At 36.9% G+C, this 20622-nt stretch overlaps 1 protein-coding gene across 14 annotated transcripts in view; it reads right to left on the bottom strand.

Annotated features, from left to right (window-relative positions):
* The window catches only part of PARD3B (par-3 family cell polarity regulator beta), a 1164360-nt gene that overhangs the window by 223306 nt on the left and 920432 nt on the right, over positions 1-20622 (bottom strand). For all 14 annotated transcript variants that reach the window (XM_055573198.1, XM_055573199.1, XM_055573203.1 and 11 more), the window contains one exon: positions 15370-15480. In XM_055573198.1, coding sequence (XP_055429173.1) covers positions 15370-15480 — 111 coding nt within the window. The remainder of the gene's footprint in view (positions 1-15369; positions 15481-20622) is intronic.

Genomic DNA, 20622 nt, shown 5'->3' with positions numbered 1-20622 from the left:
TGCATTGAAACAAATTAACAAATCTCCCTGCATGGTGCGCTCACCTGCAGGCCAGGCCTTCAGTAGCATTTCAGGGATAAAGTGTAAGGATGAGAGTGTTATTTTTCCCACAGAGTGTTCCCTTCCCTCTATGACATGTTTTCTTGTTTCCTTTCAACACCTCCTCCTCCTTCCAACTAACCAATTCTCTTCGTGGTATCCTTTTATATAGTATGTGAACTGACGGTGTGAAACAATTCATTTAATCTGAAAACTGCTACTTTTCCAATCAGTCAAGGAATGATTAGTAAATGCTTGAGATGGGGTTGAGAAGTAAACTACCCTACTGGGCACTATGAAACCTGAATGTGATTTACTTACCTATGTAACTATCACACACACACATACACACAACTATAGATGGTCTCACAAACCAGTAAAATTTCCAGCCATCTAGCGCTCTTAATACCAGAAAGATCCTTTCAGATGCCACAAAGGAATAAAATAAAACATAAGCACTTCTGAGCTAGTCTACGTCTGATAGTTTCTCATATTCCTTTAGATGAAAAAATTCCTTTCTTACATTATCTGATTATAAGGCAATGTAAAAATGAACGTGTAAACAGAATCATAAACATGTCTACATAGTTTTGTATGTTTTCAAATGTTCCACAAAAGTTGAAAAAACATACTACCCATTTTATTTTTAATTTGTGATACTTGGAGATTTTCCTCAATTTCCCCTCTTTAATTGGCATGCTGTTAGTAAAATGTGTTCCTTTCTCCTGCTTCGAAGCAAAACCTCTAAGTATATCTTTGGGAACTTTAATTTCCAACTTGATTCACACACCATATTGGTTTATTATGTAACTTAAAAAAATTCTTTGAACTTAAGCGGAGCCAAGCTTATGTAAACTGCAGTAGTGTGAACCACAGTAATTGATATCTGCAGGAGGTTATTTCAGATTGATCAATGAAGGCTGCATGACTAGCTCGCGTAGAGTCCATTTATTTCCTCTGAATAGTTTTCATTTGATAATATGAATTGGTCATTGATATTAAGCATCCACTTTTATCTTAAGTCACATACATATTTGAGGCAGGGAATATTTTAGCATAATGTCAGTTTTCTTGGCACTGAATTTCTGTTTGCTGGTAAAAAGAATTAGGCTTCTTCAAGAATTGACAGCCCATTTCTTAACACTTTGCAAAATGTTCTGGTTCAATTTAATGTTTCTTTGTCAGGACTTACTTGTTCATCCTTTGAAATTGGTGAGGTAAATACATAATTATTGTGAAAAGAATTGATTGTTAAAACCTCAAAAAATTACTAAAGCTAGTTTTTAATCTGCTGTGTAAAATAATATAGGAACATACTCAATCTGGGTTTAATAATGTCCAAAGAAGCCAACTGTAATGCTGAACCATTTGTTAAAGCTACGATCTTGTTTTTCCAAAGCAGAATATTTAATGGTCATTGCAGGATTTTTTTTTTAATATGCATTTATGTGACTGTTACAAAATTCAGCTCTGAAATTTAAAAGCCCAAACTAGTAAATTATCCTCTTTTGGCTTTCTTATTACATTCACTATAAGATTAAAAACATATGAATTATAGTATGCATTTTCTTGACTTGGAGATTTTTTTTTTCTTTAAACAAAGTCAACCCACTAAAATATCCTTTGATTCTCATTCAGTTAAAAATGTTATATTTTTTGCAAAGATATATTATTTGATTTGAAAATATGTTTAAGTGCCTAGAATACATATTTTTAGCACTTGAAACTTTCTATGGCTATCACAACTTCTATTAGAGACCATGAAACACTTTAGGATTATTGAACAAATATCAATTATGTCTATGTCCTCAGTGTCAATCTGAATTGGAAATGTGCCATCTTTTACATCTTCACTAATAGAATTTTTAATTAGCTGTTGATACTATCAATAATAGAGTGCAATATTATTCTTTTAAAAGATGATTTGTCTAAGCAACTCCTTTACCACTTGTTTGTTATTTTTTAAAACTGGTGCTTATTATTATAATCAGAATAATTTTTAAACAGAGCACTATAGTTTCAAAAATAGGCAGGAATTTTTGGCAAGATATTTTAATACATAGTATTTTCCCATGATTACTAGAAGTTCATCCATTTAAAAAAATTACATAAAGAACTTATTTTAGACCTGATATTATTTTATACTTTAAAGTTAACCAGGACTTTACTAAATACCTTCTTTTTACTGAGATGTAAGGAAAGGAAACAAGCAGAAGTTATAATCTACACCTCAAGAGAACTAGGGTCTAGGCAAGAAGGAAAGATATGAAATTGCAGGAGAGTATATAAGAAAGAATTATTTTATAAGCCAAACTCCAATTTAATGGTGATATGGACTCCTAATTACAGACTACGATTTTAGTAATGCTGCCTGCCTGAGTGAGTGGCTATCTGGCATCTGGTATATTACAAATGACTGTTGCTATTTTTCATGATCCTCCATTTCCATTATAGTTTTTATGCTTGCCCCTGAAATGCAATCTGCACTGAGAATTCTGACTGAATAGGTTCAACATGCAGCACAAGAAAGATCCTCCTGTGATAGAGAATAAGCCGAGGGCAGTGTGTCTCATCTATACAATCAAATCTCCTTTACGCCATAAAGGCAAATCTTTCCTTTTAAAAGGTTGAAATGAATGGTACTTAAAAATAATTTCAACTGGTTAAATTTAAGCCAACTGAAGAGAACAGGGGCAAAGCCCATTAAAAGGAAAACAACAACAACAACAAACAAACCAACTCTCTAGACCCATGATACTGCCATTTGTTTGTGAAATGGATGAATTTCATTCACTTTAAGGTCTTGTCTCAGGATCTGGTTCAGTGACAGGGAAACAGGTGTTGATATTCCTGACGGGCTGGTCACTATGTGTCAACGATCCATCTTCACCTTTATACTACCAGTTACAACTAATCTCATGCTTCTGGATACTATTTCATAGCCTAGGAGAAAGACTTCTATTTTTTTAAACTATATAGTTTTGTCAACCATTGATTTAGCCCATTCTGCCTCTTGGTTCCATTCTAGCAGTTATTTGCTTGAAAAATAAAATCCGTGCCGCTTTATATTTGTTCCTTCATTCATTCACCCATTATTTAACAACTGTGTACTGAGTACCTACTTGTGAAACGTAACGTATTAGATGCTGAGAGAAAAAGGAATATAATTATAATGTGGTTCTCGCCTTAAGGAAATTACACACTAGTAATGGAGAGAAGGTATGTTTGTAATCACTGACATCTACAATTCAATGGAGCAAAATAACAACAATAATAATAATAATGTGTATCTATCCTGTGCCAAGCACTGCTTTGGATGCTTTAAGCATTTGATCTTATGTAAATTTCATAGGAACTCTGAAGGCTAGGTATTATTTCTCCTTTTAAAAAAGTTTCCAAATAAGTGAGCTAGGCTCAGAAGATTTCAGCAAAACATGCACAATCACACAGCTACTGCACAGAATAATTGGGCTTCAAATCCAACATTATTTGATATTAATGTCCATTCTCTTTCAAATAAACACAGTCTCTAAGGAAAATGGTAAGTTTGCCATTTATTGAACATCTCTATGCGTGGCACTATTCTGAATACTTCACTTTAATGTCTCAATTAGTTCTCACAACAATATTATGATATTACAATGGTTATCTACCCATTTTGTAGTTAAAGAAAATAAAGGTTAGCAAAATTAAGTAACTTGGCCAAGTTATTTAGTGGAAGAATTGTTTTTAATCTTAGGTAGTTTGGGAAGGTATGATGGAAGAAATGGGATTTCAATGAATTTCCATGATTCTGACCAACTGAGGCAGGATGAAGGTGTTCTGGGCAAATGAAATGGTATTAGGAATTGCACAGAGACTTGAAAAAAAGCGAGGATTCCAGATTGGCTGAGTACATGGGTCATGACAGCCGGAGTGGAGATTCTGACAAGAAAGTGAGGCCATAGTCAGATACATTAGGTCACACTGTTGGGACTGTGTGCAGTAGGCAAGAGAGAGCCATTGAAAGTTTGGAGAGAAGAATGACTTTGATCAAAGCTATTATTATTGATCCGCTCTTCTATAGCCTGCCATAGTTAACAAGCTCTGTTTGCAGAAATCATGATTTTACAAATTATTATTTGTTAAGTTCCTCCAAGAACATGTTTACAGCTTCCATCTAAACAGCCAATTGTTATTATTGTTGTTAAAAAAATAAAAAGCCCTTTTAAGTGACCTCTAGAGGAGCAAACTTCTGTGCCATAGCTCAAACCACTTCTGTCTTAACTTACAATACTAAAATCAAACAAAGGGCACAGAGTAGAAGGTGGCTGGAGTCTGGACCTGGGAAAGGGGTCAGGTTCCTTTGGACACCAACCTGAAGTTAATTCGGGTGCACTGCAAAGTCATTAAGTAATTAAACTACAGAGCAAAGACAGATGGGTGGGAGACGGTGAACAAGGAAGAAAAGGACACTGTCATTCCATTTCTACCAACTGAATTTGAAATATTAGCAGACCAGAATTGTTTCTCCTTTAATATAATCAATTTAACAGAAATGCAAATGTTGTGAATTTAATGTTGTGAGGATGTTGTGAATTTAATGACTGTGGTTACAAGTGTTTTCTGCAGTCACATACCCTGTGAACTTGAGAGGCTGGCAGTCACCCATGCCATTTGTACCCCTCCTCTCTGAATTTGTTTCCATGAATGCCAAGCACTGGCTGCAGCCAGCACTCCCTCAACACCCCCACCCCGCTACCATGCTGCCATCTTATGCCAAGCACACAGTGCTGGAGGAGCAACTTCCAACTGGTGATCGATAAAAAACGAGGAGAAGCCTCTTGAATGGGGGGATCTGGCACGACTCCCAGCTGGGCAAAGTCTACGTTCAAGTTGGCCTTCTTCATCATGATAGTATCCAACTCAGCAACTTTCACAGATGGTGCATCTCAGAGCATTCTGGGCTCCCAAAGGATACTAAACAGATTACCTGGGGTCTTTAATCCCCAGAGCTGGTCGGAAAATAACACTGAGCACCTAGAGTGAACCAACTGCTTGCTTCATAAATAAAACTTTTCAGAAAAATCTGAAAGCCAGATTTCTCATTTAACAGATGGGAACACAGGGGCCTGAGGCAGTTAAGTAGTTTGACAGTGTGCTCAGGCAGAGTCAGGTCTTTAACCCAGGTCTGACCCACACCTGGGTCTTGTAATCTTTCTACTTGGCCACATGCCTCCCTGGGCCACCACCCAGGCCACTTGGCCCCAAACATAGCTATAAACAACACCTGGGAAACAGTTCTAAAATACATATCCTTGCACCCAACCACAAAGGTACTGAATGTCTACAGCATATTTCTATATATATCTATACCTATGTCTACTTAACCTAATTATCAATTTGTCCAAAACAGGGTTTTTCAACCTTAGCACAACTGACACCTTGGGCTGGGTAAGCTTTTACTGTAAGGGAGTTGTCCTCTGCATTGCAGGATGGTGAGGGACATCCTTGTTCTCTTGTGGCTCAGCAGGTAAAGCATCTGCCTGCAATGCAGGAGACCTGGGTTCGAGCCCTAGTTTGGAAAGATCCCCTGGAGAAGGTAAAGGCTACCCACTCCAGTATTCTGGCCTGGAGAATTTCATGGACTGTATAGTCCATAGGGTCACAAAGAGTCAGACACGACTGAGTGACTTTTTCACTTTCAGGTACCAGCAGCACTCCCCCTAGGGTGACAACTAAAATGTCTTCAGACATCGTCACATGACCTCTGGGGAAAAACTGCTCCTGGCTGAAAACCACTAATGCAAAAAAACTGCCACGGCAATTTGGAAAAACCATATTCAAAGTTCGTTGTTTATGAATCACATGCTTACGATATGTGTATGTGCTCAGTCTCTCAGTTGTGTCTGACTGTTTGTGCCTACCAGGCTCCTCTAACTATGGAATTTTCCAGGCAAGAATCCTAGAGTGGGTTGCTATTTCCTTCTCCAGGGGATCTTCCCAACCCAGGGATCAAACCCGTGTCTCTTGCATTTCCTGCATTGGCAGGTGGATTCTTTACCACTAGCGCCACCTGGGAAGTCCCCACACCTAGGTTAGGCCTTCTACATAACGAGTGTGAGATGGGAAAAAAGCAGATCTGGGAGACAACAGGTTGAGTATCCTTTCAACTTACAGTATTACCAACCTATTGGAACAATAACTAATCTTGGCCTCTGGAGTGTATGTGTTGTCATGGAAGTTTTCCAAAGCAGGATACGACATAACGTATATTCACATGATGATGAGATACTTTAGAAATTCAGAAAATACCATTGGATTTACAACAGTTTGATTTGTACACATTTTTAAGAGCATTTTTAGAAAATTAAGTTTACACTGACCAGCTCCAGAATAGTCCACAGTAAATATGGATTCTCTTAACTTTTACTTACTGAAATTTTCTTCTTTGAAGGGACTTAGCAGTTAAAAAAGCATTTTATCCATATTTTTTACAGGCCTTAAAGAATTATTATCGCCATTTCATCATGGTAATAAAATGAGGGACTTTAAAGATACATGCTCAAAAGCTGTTTATATAAAGTTATGAAAACAATTGAAAAAATGGGTATTTCTAAGTTCTCATGACCAAAGGCCTTCTATAGCTGCTCAAATATCCGGATCAACAGAATTTAGAATTTCTTTCCAAGATCTATCAGATCAGATATTTTGAACATTTCTATGGGATCACTGTAGGTGGTTTAATAAATTCCTTTTCAGAATATATTTCAATATCACTATAACCAAATACAATAATATAATATGTCACTCCAGGATATTTGAATATAAGAGTATCTTTAAAAAACACTTTTTAAAAGAGCTGGTGTACTTTAATCTTAGAAGTTTGTCTAAATGACTATTGGAAACCATGCCAGTCAAGTGATTCATTTTATGTATTAATCCAGCTCAGCTGACAAGTAGTTGCTAATACAGCACTTCTAACATTGATTCAAGTCCCATAAAAGGATTTGGCTCATAAAAATGCTGGCATGGCATAAGGATGTAGATGTTTCCATTTCTTGTCTCTAGGAATATAGTCACGGGCCAAATTTTGCTGGTGACCACAAGCCTTTCTGGGAAGATAGGTGTTATGAAGATCAAATAAACATACAGCTGCTAAAACTACCTACATCCCCCTGTGTCTCATACCCTCATTTCTCTAAATAAGAGACATATCTTGAAAGAAGGGTGGTGAGGATGTAGCCACTTTGCCCGGTATTTGGCTTAGTGCTGGCCCTTGCTCTCTCGCATGTGTGCACGCTCGGACTTTACTTATTATTCTAGGAAAAAAGGCCACCTTTACCCTAACACAAGCATCAATAGTAATTACTGGGATACGGCAAATCTCTTTTCATTTATTGAGATGGTTAGTACTATGAAAAACAGAAATCTGATAGCTTCTTTCTGTCAGCATAAAATGAGAACATGACCTTGTCCTGAGAAACACCATTTAGTAATATTTTTCATAATTTCCATGCAGTGATGATCTAATAAGAATCTAAAAGTAATTAACTGGATCTCTTTTAGCCAACCAAAACCTTATTCAAAGACATATTTTTATCAGGATTCTAAGGGAACCATAAATTGGGGCGTTCTGAAAAACTGGGATCTAATCCAGTCCATGATCTGATCAGGGTTCAGTGGTAATAATAAATTGGGACTATTAAAACTGGGAATCATTCCAACACTTTATTTTGCCCACACCACAGGACCTAGCAAATTCTATGGCAAAAGACAGGGATATTCAGAGAGGAGTAAAATCAGGCTGAATTAATCATTTGTATGTAATCATGCCAAAACATGGTGTTTTCAACAGTTTAAATAGTGCCAAAGTTTAAGTTCAGCAAATAATTAATTATAGAGAGTCTCTTGGCAAATTAAAGAAATCAACCTTCTGGTTCCTTGAGTAAAATATGCACTCTTTTTAGGAAACAATAATGACAGTATCCTATCAATTCAACTGCTGCTCTATGTATTTAGGAGTGTGATGCTTAGGTAGGTTACAACATATAATAGTAACTCAAAATATACTTTTCCTTTCTTTCTTAGAGTACAATAAGCATCTTTATTTTTCAGTATGCACAAATGCTGGATAAACCCTAGCTTATTCTGGTTCTCATTTCAATTTCCAGTAACATAAAAATCTCCCATAATTAAATAAAATGCTGAGAGGTTGGGAATAGATTTTCACCCACTTGTATTCTCAAACTCTAAACGGTTTCTGAATGTTTTTATTTCTCTAAGATGCATTTCGTTTATGTAGGGAACTTGCAGCTGCATAATTAAATCTTGGCTTGCCAAATATCAAAAACACATGTATCGATTTAAACGAAGGGAACAGGCCACAAGCAGCTCAGCTTGATAAGGCAAGGGAGAAGTCTCAGCTCTTGGAAGGCTTCCTAAAGGAAAGAAAACTAAGAACCTTAAATTCAGACACTGAAGCAGATTAACTTTCCTAAATCTTAGCTTCACTCTCACTTAGACATTCCATTCAGGCCAGTTGTTGAAAACAAGAGCCATATGTTTCCATACTTCTCTATGCTGAAGCTAAAGAGGTTGCCACTTTACCCCCTCATCTCCTCATTTATCCTAAGATTCTAATAAGAGCTACAAAAATAACATCTCACTAACACGGTAAATAAAACCCTTGCAAAATAAACTCTGACACTGTATAAGAGTAACAGAGGATCTTAGAGTGCAACTTCATTTCTCGCCGCCTCCTCCCCAATTGTAGTAAGAAGTTTCATTTTGGAAAATTTAATTCAGGATTAGTAATATGGGATTTTTTGTTTTTAATTAACTTATTAATTTATTTTAGAATTTTATTTATTTTTAAATGAAGGATAATTACAATATTGTAATGGTTTCTGCCATACATCAACATGGATCAACCATAGGAATATATATGTCCCCTCCCTGGTGAGTCTCCCTCCCACCTCCCACCCCATCCCACCCCTTTAGGTTGTCACAGAGCCCCAGTGTGAGTTCCCTGAGTCACACAGTAGATTCCCAAGGGTCAGTACTATGGGATTTAATGGAAGACAGCCTTTAGTCAATGGAGATTTCTTCTCCCAGTACAGTAGTCTTAAATAAATGAGGAGAACATATTTTTCTTTAGCTTAAATCTCCACTGATTTTTGAGAAGGTATTAACAAGTACAGCATGCATGTTAGGTACTTTTTAGGCCAGAGAATCTGTTTAATTTCAAACTCTGCAGAAGGTTACAAATTCAAAGTCTTAAGTATCAAACAACAGCAACAAAAGCACATGGTTTACTAACTTGCTAAAATCATCTCTTGCTTTTAGCTCACCATACTAATTTACATAATCTGAACGTTTGGAAAATGCTAATTTAATTTAGCTTGATAAAGAATTCTAGGAGAAATAATCTTTGAATATAATATTGGATTCATGCTTCTAGCAATGGACATAAGCATTTGGAAGTAATGTCTTATTATGGCCAGTCTCACTGGAGCATGAACAAAATGATGAGTTTATTTAAAACAGGGCTTCACTGCCATGGATTGTTTGACTTGTGTCAAGAGGGGACACATGATCAGCTCAGGAAATCGAATAGGAGACTAAGAAAATCCTAACATGCAATTAGGAGCAAGAAACTTGGGCTTATACATTCACATAAAAATAGTGCACATACTGCCATATGTACATAGCCAATTCACAAAAGGCCACTCTAGGGAGTGTAAAGTAAATGCTTCTATACTCATATGTTTATAAATTTCTCAGACCCTGAGATCTGGGAGAGACCATAGAGATCATCTAAGGACATGAGCAGCATCAATGACACACAAGAGTTTTGATGGTATGTGGCTTGATGTATTTAACTACATTAATTTACATGGTTTTGCATTTATGTAACTTTTTATTTAATTGAATGTATACAAATAAGACAGTGAAGATAATATATCAATGACTGAAGTTTATGAAAGTGATTCCAGTCCAGTCCTTTCCTGATGCACTCATCCTTTCTCAGTGTAATCATCATTAGATATTTCCAGTGTCAATACACTTGCGGCTGCATGAGACACTCTAATTTGTCAGGATGTTTTCCCCTCTATTAAGCTGATGGCTACCTCTCTAAAAATAATTCCTCATTAGAATCTTCAAGAAAATAAATGAATATATGAATAAGTAGAGAGAGAGAGAATGGAAAGAGAATGGAGGCTATAAAATACATCTAATTCCTCTTTTATGTTAATGTTCTTTAATCATGTGACGTCAACTAAGTCAATCTGCAGGCTGTGCGTTCCCACATCCTTCCATATTTTTCAAAAGACATGGCTTTAATACTGCCATTTTCTGTGTGTGAGAGAGGCTTAGGGTATTCCAGGTGTGATCTGAGCAGTGTAGAATAGAAATTATTGTTTCTGCCTTCACTTTCGTACATGAATTTCTGTAGCCTAGGCTGGATTAAGTTTCTGGCAGGCATATCCCCATACTGACTCTTGCAAAGCTTACCCTCAACTAAAACCATCAGGCAAACTTTCCATATATTCGGTATTAAGTCAAACCTTCTACACCCTGTGTTTGTACAGCTCATTTTTGGACCTAAACACAAGACTTTACATTTATTCCTATTAGGTTCCTTTATATTTGATTCAGTCCATTGTTCCAGATGATTCTGTCATTGGACACATTGTCAACCCCTGCAGCTTTTTGGAATTTGAAATCTGATCAATAGGCACCATCACTGATGCCAATGCTCAGCAAGCCAGAGTTAAAAATAAATTTTTAGGAAAACGTTTTTCTTGTGAGCTTATATTGTTGGAATTCTGCTGCTGCTGCTGCTAAGTTGCTTCAGTCATGTCTGACTCCGTGAGACCCCATAGACAGCAGCCCACCAGGCTCTGCCGTCCCTGGGATTCTCCAGCCAAGAAAACTGGAGTGGATTTCCTTCTCCAGTGCATAAAAGTGAAAAGTGAAAGTGAAGTCGTTCAGTCATGTCTCTTTGCAACCCCACGGACTACATCCTACCAGGCTCCTCTGTCCATGGGATTTTCCAGGCAAGAGTACTGGAGTGGGTTGCCATTGCCTTCTCCGATATTGTTGGAATATTCATTAGCAATCTTTGGGTGTAGTTTCTCAAATAGCTAATAATCCTCTAGGCTTACATGATCTAGTGTATATCTCTCTGTATTAGCCACAGATTGTGAGACAATGCAATACTAATGTCCAGGAGAGTATCATTACTCTTTCTGCAGTACAAACAGGGGTTTTCAGCCTCCATACCATCAACAGTTTGAGTTAGATAACTAATCATTTGAGGATGGGAACTGTCTTACGGTTGTACGATATGTGGCCATATTCTGGGCTTCTACTCAGTACATGGCAGTAGCAACTCACTCCCCACACCCCCCTCCAAAGCTTTGGCAATCAACAATGTCTCAAGATACAGCCAAACATTCCTTGGGAAGCAAATTTCCATCCTTCATACCCCTCCTCCAAAGAACTGAGAATCACTGTTCTAGACTCTTTAATAACTCAATCCACCAGTTGTAGGTTTTTGACCTTTTGATAGCTACAACTGAGTTTCCCTTGTGGCTCAGACAGTAAAGAGTCTGCCTGCAATGCAGGAGACCCATTTCGATCCCTGGGTTGGGAAGATCCCCTGCAGAAGGAAATGGCAACCCACTCTATTCTTGCCTGGAAAATCCCATGGATGGAGGAGCCTGGCAGGCTACAATCCATGGGGTCACAAAGAGTCGGACACTACTAAGCGACTTCACTTTCACTTATAGTTGATATTCATATATATCACCAACACAGTTCCATATTAGGAGCTAGATACACAGGCAAATTAAAACAAGATATGGAAATCATTAGAAAAATAGTGAGAGGAATGGAGAAGGATGATATAACTCTAAAGTTTAGAGTTGATTAGATTAACCCTTGGTTCAAATAGTTACAAGGAAATTGAACCTTCAAATTATATGATTTAAGACGTAATCTATGAGGACTTTGTACCTGGATGCTCACCAAGGTATGAACAGTGAAAAAATGGAAACGGTCTGTACATTTCAAGATAAAAGAGGATAAATATATTTTAATATATTGATCTCACAGGATATTAGGCAGTCATCAAAATGACATAATTTCAAAACATTAATGACATTGGGAAATGCTCAACATAATAGGAACTCTGTGAAAAAAGTAAAATATATATGGTATGAATACCAAGTTTTCAAATAAAAAATATATAGTAAAAAGATCATAAAGTTATTAACAGTGGTTATGGAATTATGATAGAATTTTGCTTCATTTTAATAATCTTCTTTACACTTTTTATGTTTCCAAAAATGTCTTAATAAACTTATTGTCTTTGTAAGTTTTTTTTTTTTTTTTTTTTTGTCTTTGTAAGTTTTGTGTGCATGATGGTATGGGTGGGGAAAGTGATTCATATTCTCTCAGGTGAATGAGCACTGGCAAGTGTTGCTCTTTTGTTTGCATAAAGCTTGCAAGTAAGGTAGGATGCCTCAGAGAGGGCATGCAAGAAAGACGGCAACATTTTTAGACTGAGTTATTCAATCCTCTTGAGAAAAAAAAATCTGTATATTATTATAGAATGAGAAGAGCTTAATCTAATGTTCCAGCTAAATCCTGTCCCCCAAACTCAGTGTTTCTCAGACTGCTAAAGAATCGCATTGAGCATAAGTATTAAACCTAGATTCCTGACCTCTAACTTGCAAGATTCTGATTCTGTAAATCTGGTGTGTCAGAAATTCTCATTTTCTTCCACAAGCTCCCCAAGTGATTCATTCTGATTCAGGTGTCCCATGGGCCAATCTGAGAAACATAGCTATCTATAAGAAGTCATGTGTTTTGATTTGGATGAGTGTTTTTTTTTCCCCCTCTATTTTTGATAATTTCTTCCTGCTATACACTAAATAGAATTGGTATATACCCTCAAGGGTGTGTTAGCAAACTGACTCTTTGAGAAAACAAACCCAATTTACCATCATTTGCCAATTTCTGTGGTGTAAACACTTCCACCATGAACAATTTCAAGCTACCAATGGTTTAATAAGAAGTTCGTGTAATTCTTGAAAGCTTAGTAATTGTCTTTCACAAATTGGTGCAGGCTGGTTTAAGCAATGTACAGTATATATTTTACTTAAGTGCTTTAAACTCTTTGAAAAAGAGATATGTTAGTGAAGAGCTATTATATCTATGACAGCTAGGATAAAGCAAGTAAGCAATTGGATGGCTTAAATCTTCTTTACATAATAGATTTCAAATGTAAAAGGAAAAACTCAACTTTGTGAATTTGTATACACTATTTCCTATTTTATTGTATATTTTTCCTGTGGCCAGGCCATGATGAGTGATACATTTGCTGAGTTCCTTAGGAGTTGTGAATTGGTTTCCTATGGATGATAGAGAGCCAAGAAATGGGACTCCAGGGCTGAGAGCGAAGCCAAAGGTTCAGCCTTCACCTTTGCCCTTTATGGTCTTCAGCCCCTGAGCTGTTGAAATGTCCTTGGTCATCAATTCTATAGCACCCAACCAAAAAATCAACTTCTCCTACTTCTTCCCCTCATAAATGATTGAGACAATGTTGTCTCTAGGAAACCCATATCAGATGTGTTTTATGTGTTCATGTGCGGGAAGTGGACTAAGTGGGGGCTAATAGTATAGCTCTTTAAATATTTTGACCAGACATATTTTAAGAAAATTGGACCTGAAACCTATATAACCAGCTGAGGTGAATTTACGGTCCCACTTTTAAGAACAAAACTCCCTCAGGCACCTGTTTCCTAAAGGCAAAACCAGAAAGGAAATGAACTTTTGCTTAAAGACAACTCACCTTATTTTATGAGTTATCAATTTTCTATCTGGCACAGGATTCCCTAGCTACTAAGAGGAACACCCCTCTTCAACCCCAAGCCAGCACTGAGCTGCAAGAAATGTAAAGTCTGCATTCTAGAAAATAGCTTAGTTTCCTGAAGATGAGGCAAGAATGTGGTGCTTCAGTAAGTGAAATCAGGGGAGCAGCAAAGATCTACGATAGGGACTCACCACACAGATGTCTTTGCCAATAAATGCATTAAAATCTTAGCCTGAATTACATTTTACATTATAGGATTACTGAATCTTGGATTATGATGGAAAATTCATGTTTCTTCTCTTTGGGGCAACTCTGACATGTGAATAGTCAACAACAATGGAAAGCACTTGATTTCCTTTTATCTGCTCCACTGACCCTGAAACTGAGCTTATCAACCTCTCAAAAATGAGAAAGGGCTAAATAGCATTTTTTTCTTGCTATTGATAAAGTGAGCCTTCTCAATGGGAATAGACCACAAGATAGGGGTCAAAGGTTAACAGTTGGTACTCTTAGCATGCTCTGCACTAGAAAACACAATGAATAAGAAGTATGATTTTCTTAGTACACATGCTAGAAAATTAAAATAAGTACAAGTACTGACTTTTTAAAACCTGCAACAACTATTATTACTAATAGGCAAGGAAAAAAGTTGCACAAATCTGACGTCAGGCATGATCAAGTCAGTATCAAATACTTAGTTATAAAATAATCTCAGTCTTTCTCCAAGCTTCATCTAGTTGTAAACGCAAAGAATTTTCAGGAGAAGTATGAATATTCAATTACATATTTCAAAGTCAGACATTTATACATCTACTTCGGGTAAGTGCCAGAGTTAACATCAAAGATATGTGAAGGACTTCTTGTCTAAATGGAACATTAAGCTCCTTAAAAAGGAGAATTCAGCCCTTGCAAACTGTCATTTTTCAGTAGATGAAACCGACCCTTTCACAGATGGGCAACATACTTTGTAACTTGCTGATGGCATAATAAAAGACACTGGCTTTTTAAAAATGAAGGGCATGTACTTTTCAAATTATAGCACCCAAATGGGTTTAACAGACTAAAATTAAGAAGGCATACAACAGCTTGACAAAAATTAGGAACAGACTATGGAAATTTGATAGCTCTAAACATCAATATTCAAATGACTTAAAAAAAACCCCAAAAATCAAAAACCTCCTTGTTTAAACCATAGGGAACATATGCATTTATAGAGTCAAAACTAGGGGTAGCACATTTTGGAATTATAAGTACTGATAAAATAAAAACATGAAGTCAATTTCTTCTCAAAATATAATAAAAATTCCCCAGAAAGGCAGATTCCATTTATATCGGGTATCTCTCCTTTGCATCAGTCAACCCTTATGCATTTTAAAATAAGATTTCTCCAGTTGACTGATACAGTAACCAAATTAAACATAGACCATGCACAAAAATAAAACAAGAGGCTTAGCATTTCTACTCACCTCTCACGTTCTTCTTTCATTTTTTCCAGTTCCTCTTCTCTCAGGCCACCCTGTTTCAGAGGACCTTTTTGCTCTGCCTTTCCACCCTTATCATCTTTCTTCTTTCCAAATCTAATGAAACATGGAGAAGATGATTGTTAATGATAAGCATGTTCTTTTTGTGGTAAGTTGTAGATATTTATGAGATGAACTCATTAAAGTACAATTCTTTACTCTAAGCAATAAAAAGTCATTTCACATACAATGGAAGTAAAAATAAGATACATAGAGCAGAAAAATAATACAGTTACTGAAGCCCCCTCCCACTTCTCTCTTCCTTCTTTCCTTCTTTCTTTCTACTTGGCTATTGATTGTACAGTCTGTGCAAAATCATGTGATTAAAGACTAAAAATTTCAAACAATTAATTCAGTGGTGATTAAAAGAATTGAAAAGTTGTCATTAATATATAGCTAAAACCCAATCAATCTCTTAAAGAGGCCTCCAGACTTCCAGGTGGCATTGGCATTGAAGATTAAACTCATGAGGTTATGTAGTGATGGTGCTGGTAAAGGACTTTACCAAACACATAGTTCAATGTTCTAACCTTACAAATGAAGAACCAAAACCTCAGAGAGGCCTTATTCCTTAAGCAAACCCAAGTTCAAGGCAGGGCTGGGATTAGCATGTGGCCCACCTCCTACACCGAACATATATCTTCAGGCTACACTCACTCTCCATGTAGCCACATGATTCCCAATTCAGCCCTGAGTCAGTGTGCTCTGAATACTTCTTGGTGCTGGGCATATGTGTAGTTAACTGGCCAGTGGTAATTTTACTTTCTGCCCCAACTTTAATGAGATAATTGACACATAACATTGTGTAAGTTTACAATGTATTGATTTGATATATAATAATTTAAAAAGAATTACAGCCAAAATATTAGCTACACCCTAGCCTGGTAGGCTGCAGTCCATGGGGTCGCGAAGAGTTGGACACGACTGAGTGACTTCACTTTCACTTTTCACTTTCATGCATTGGAGAAGGAAATGGCAACCCACTCCAGTGTTCTTGCCTGGAGAATCCCAGGGACGGGGGAGCCTGGTGGGCTGCCGTCTATGGGGTCGCACAGAGTCAGACACGACTGAAGCGACTTAGCAGCAGCAGCAGCATATCCTGTCACATAGTTAGCATTTCTTTTTTGTTGTGAGAACATTTAAGATCTGCTCTCTCAGCAACTTTTAACTGCCTGATACACTACTATCAGCTATAATCACCATGCTGTACATTAGATCCCCAAACTTGCTAATCTTACACCGGGAAGTCTGTACCCTTTGGCCAACATTTATTCATCTCCCAATCCCTGATAACCACTATTTTACTTATTTCTCTGAGTTTGATTTTTTTAGATTCCCCATATAAGTGACATCATATAGCTATGATGTCTTTCTTTCTCTGACTTATTTCACTTAGTATAGTGCCCTCAAGATTCATCCAAGTTGTCACAAATGGTAGGATTTCCTTCTTTCTCATGACTAAATAATATTCCATTGTGTGTGTGTATAAATACAAACAACCATATATGTGTGTATGTGTGTGTGTATGTGTGTGTGTATCAAGCCTATCTTCTTTGTCTATTCATCTGTTGATGAACACTTAGATTGTTTCTGTATCTTGCCTATCATGAATAATGCTGCAACAAATTTAGGAGTACAGATATCTCTGAGAGATCCTAATTTCAATTCTTTTGGATATATATCTAAATGTGAGATTGCTGAATTATATGATAGTTCTAGTTTTAATTTCTTGAGGAACCATTCATTGTTTTCAATAGTGGCTGTACTAATTTGCACTCCAAACAAGAGTACACTAGAGTTCCCTGCAATTATGATAAAATAATTGGTGTTTCCTTAGCATTTTTTGGAAAATGAAACTGCCAATTTTAAATTTAAAAAAACAGCTACAATTAATTATTGGTCTTTTATATTCTTAAAAGACAGGCATTTTTCCTAATAGATATTTTCTTTGGAAGCAGTCTCCCATAGCCTTGGTATTAACACACATGAAAAATGAAAATGACCTGATACTCTGCTGAGAACCAGGATAAAAGTCATTCTATTATGCACTACAGCTAAGTCACTTCAGTCGTGTCCGACTCTGTACGACCCCATAGATGGCAGCCCACCAGGCTTCCCCGTCCCTGGGATCCTCCAGGCAAGAACACTGGAGTGGGTTGCCATTTCCTTCTCCAATGCATGAAAGTGAAAAGTGAAAGTGAAGTCGCTTAGTCGTGTCCGACTCTAGCGACCCAATAGACTGCAGCCTACCAGGCTCCTCTGTCCATGGGATTAGGCAAAAGTACTGGAGTGGGGTGCCATTGCCTTCTCCGTCTATTATGCACAGACTTCAGTTAAGGTAAAGACTCGTCTTAAATCTAAGGGAATCCCAGTTGTCCCTTGTTTCTTACTACCTAGCTACAAAGTTTAACTCTGTGAGTAAGCATTCATATCTTTAGCTTACTCATCCTATCTATGTATCTATGTATCCATCCATCCTTCCAGCTATATAACCTGAGGACACTTGTCAAATTACACACATGCTCGGCTGACTGCCCCTCCCCCACTCCCATCCCTGTGCCCCAGCCTTTCAACACATCCACAGAGAGTCAGAATCTCCTCCCAGGAGGACCTAAATCATAAACTTGCAAGAAACTCATTTCCTTCAGAATTTCATAGAAGTGGCCTAACATTTGTCTCTTTCTGGATTGTGTTTCAAACCGAAGCAGAGGTTGTTGGTCAAGTGGCAGCTCTAACAGTGGAAGATGGCACTGCTAACATTCACAGTCATGGTGTCATTCAAGAACGGACTGCACCCTGCTTTCTGCAGAAGCCTCTTCCAGCTTTGACTCCTCTGTATATTTTTTCATTATAATTTCAATTAGCAAATTCTCTTTCATGAGTTTCCTGTCTCCCCACTGCCATCTCTCTGTGTCTGCTCCTACTGCAGTGCTTTTGCTATACCCAGTCTAGTCTGAGCACTTGGGTTGGCTGACCATCAGCTTTAATTCCATCATTCCCGGCCTTATTTTTTTTTTCTTCTTCCTCTTTCTTGCATCCTTTTCTGAATCTATTCCTCTTTCTCACTGAAGAAATGACCTGATCCCATTCATAGGAGTAAATAGAGAAGACAGAAAAAATAGACAAAATATAAGAACATTAACTTTCAGATCATTCAGATTTGTTAATATATTCATGATCTCTCTTTAACCTACAAAGCAGGAATATCTAAATAATGTGTTTCCATGAATACATTCTTTGGCTTTTTGGATCCATGAAGAAGAGTCTTAGGGATCAACATTATTACTCTAAATTCCTTTATGTGACAAGTTAATACTTTAGTACATCACTTAGTAAAATAGTTTTCCCTCAAAATGTCACCAAATAAAGTAATACTGAAGCAAAAAAAAAAAAAATCAGAATTGTGGGGAGTGAGGGTAAAACAATGCCTCAGGAAGTTGATGAAGGCCAAGACTGCCAAGACCTCTATAGATTTTAGGCTTGCTTTTCTGCTACATCTCAAATATTTTCTTCTAAATTTTGAGGTTTTAAGATTTTATGAGATGAAAGTAGTGTCATTTTTGAAGGGTAAAATGAACTTATACCCTAGTTGACTTTTAGTATCACAACCAGTATATTGTTTTTTCCTTCCTGTGGCTGAAGTATTCACTTGTACTGCAGTTTGAGAACAGCTTATTATGTTTCCATTAGAGTGAGATACGTTTGAAAAAGAAAAGGTTCAGGATGGGGAACATGTAGACCTGTGGCGGATTCATTTTGATATTTGGCAAAACTAATACAATTATGTAAAGTTTAAAAATAAAATAAAATTTAAAAAAATAATAAAAATAAATATAGCTCCCCCCCCAAAAAAAGAAAAAGTGAAAGTGTTAATTACTCAATCGTGTCCAACTCTGTGACCCCACAGACTGTAGGTATCCCACTAGGCTTCTGTGTCCATGTAATTTTCCAAGTAAGGTAGCCATTACTGGAATGGGTAGCCATTCCCTTCTCCAGTGGATCTTCCCAACCCATGGATGAAACTTGGGTTTCCTGCATTGCAGGCAGATTCTTTACTGTTGGAGTGACCAAGTTGGTTGTAAGTAAATTCTGCCAAGCATTTTCTTCTAAGCAAGAACCATCAATAATATTCAACTCAACCAATTCTATAAATATTATAAATGTTTTGATTTAAAGTTCATGATCATTTATTAAAGTTTCTAGTAAGAAGAGCAGAAAGCTGTGAAATTTATTTCATTAGACAGAGAGAACAGTTACCAATTATCTTATTTTGTAAAGTCTGGGTAGGTTCAAGAACAGAATTCTAAGACAATAATCTTCAAAAGGGCTCCCCATTGTTAAGATGAGGAAATTGAGACTCAGAGAAGTTAACTGCCTTTTATTTATTAACACACTGAATTCTTCTTTCCAGTATAGCAGTCAGACAACTTAATTATCAGTGGTGGTGGTGGGAGTTGGGAGAAAAGCCTCAATTTAGTGAATTTTACAGGTCCTTGTTCTCCTTTCATGCAGCCTCTTTTGGGGGTCATTTCATATCCATTCTTACTTTCACTGACATAAAGAGAGAAGAGTTGGGGAGATTCAAATACATTGATTCATCTCTCCATTAGCTATTTTTGTGAGAAAAGTCATGCAGACCTTAAATGGTTGAAATTACTGCTTTGCATCCTAAGGTTTCAAATATCCACTGCATTTCAGGCCTCCATTATCTATTACCTAGGAAATTTGAGAGTTGGTCATTCTGGGCTAGGTGCCTTAAGGAAATTGCTTATAGGTCAACCTTGCTTTATATAAAAGATATTTTCCTGAAGAATTCTGTGCAAACATATGGTTTTAATCAATGAAATCGTACTTTCCATGTACCTGGAAAGCCTGTTTAAAGAATCTTATGATGGATCTTTTCGTAAAGTGGAAAAATCACCTTTCAACATACTCTTTATGTAAATTTAGATTTTCATGAATTATAAGTTTTCTTCAAACACCTGTTCCTGTTTATTTTTACAGAGCAGTTATATGAATCAGCTTCATGGAAGACTAGCTTGCTTGCTTTCTTCTTCTTTCATTCATGCATTTGTTTTAAAAAATATTTCTTAGATATCTCTTTTGTGTCAGACATTGTCATAAGTACTGGATGTAGGTTGATATTTTATTGGGATACAAAACCAGACACTGCCCTCATAAAATTTACATTCTGATAGA

Source organism: Bubalus kerabau, chromosome 3 (genome assembly GCF_029407905.1).
Source record: "Bubalus kerabau isolate K-KA32 ecotype Philippines breed swamp buffalo chromosome 3, PCC_UOA_SB_1v2, whole genome shotgun sequence".
NCBI classification, from domain to species: domain Eukaryota; kingdom Metazoa; phylum Chordata; class Mammalia; order Artiodactyla; family Bovidae; genus Bubalus; species Bubalus kerabau.
The sequence above is the reverse complement of the archived record's forward strand: the minus strand, read 5'-3'. Positions and strand labels throughout refer to the sequence as shown.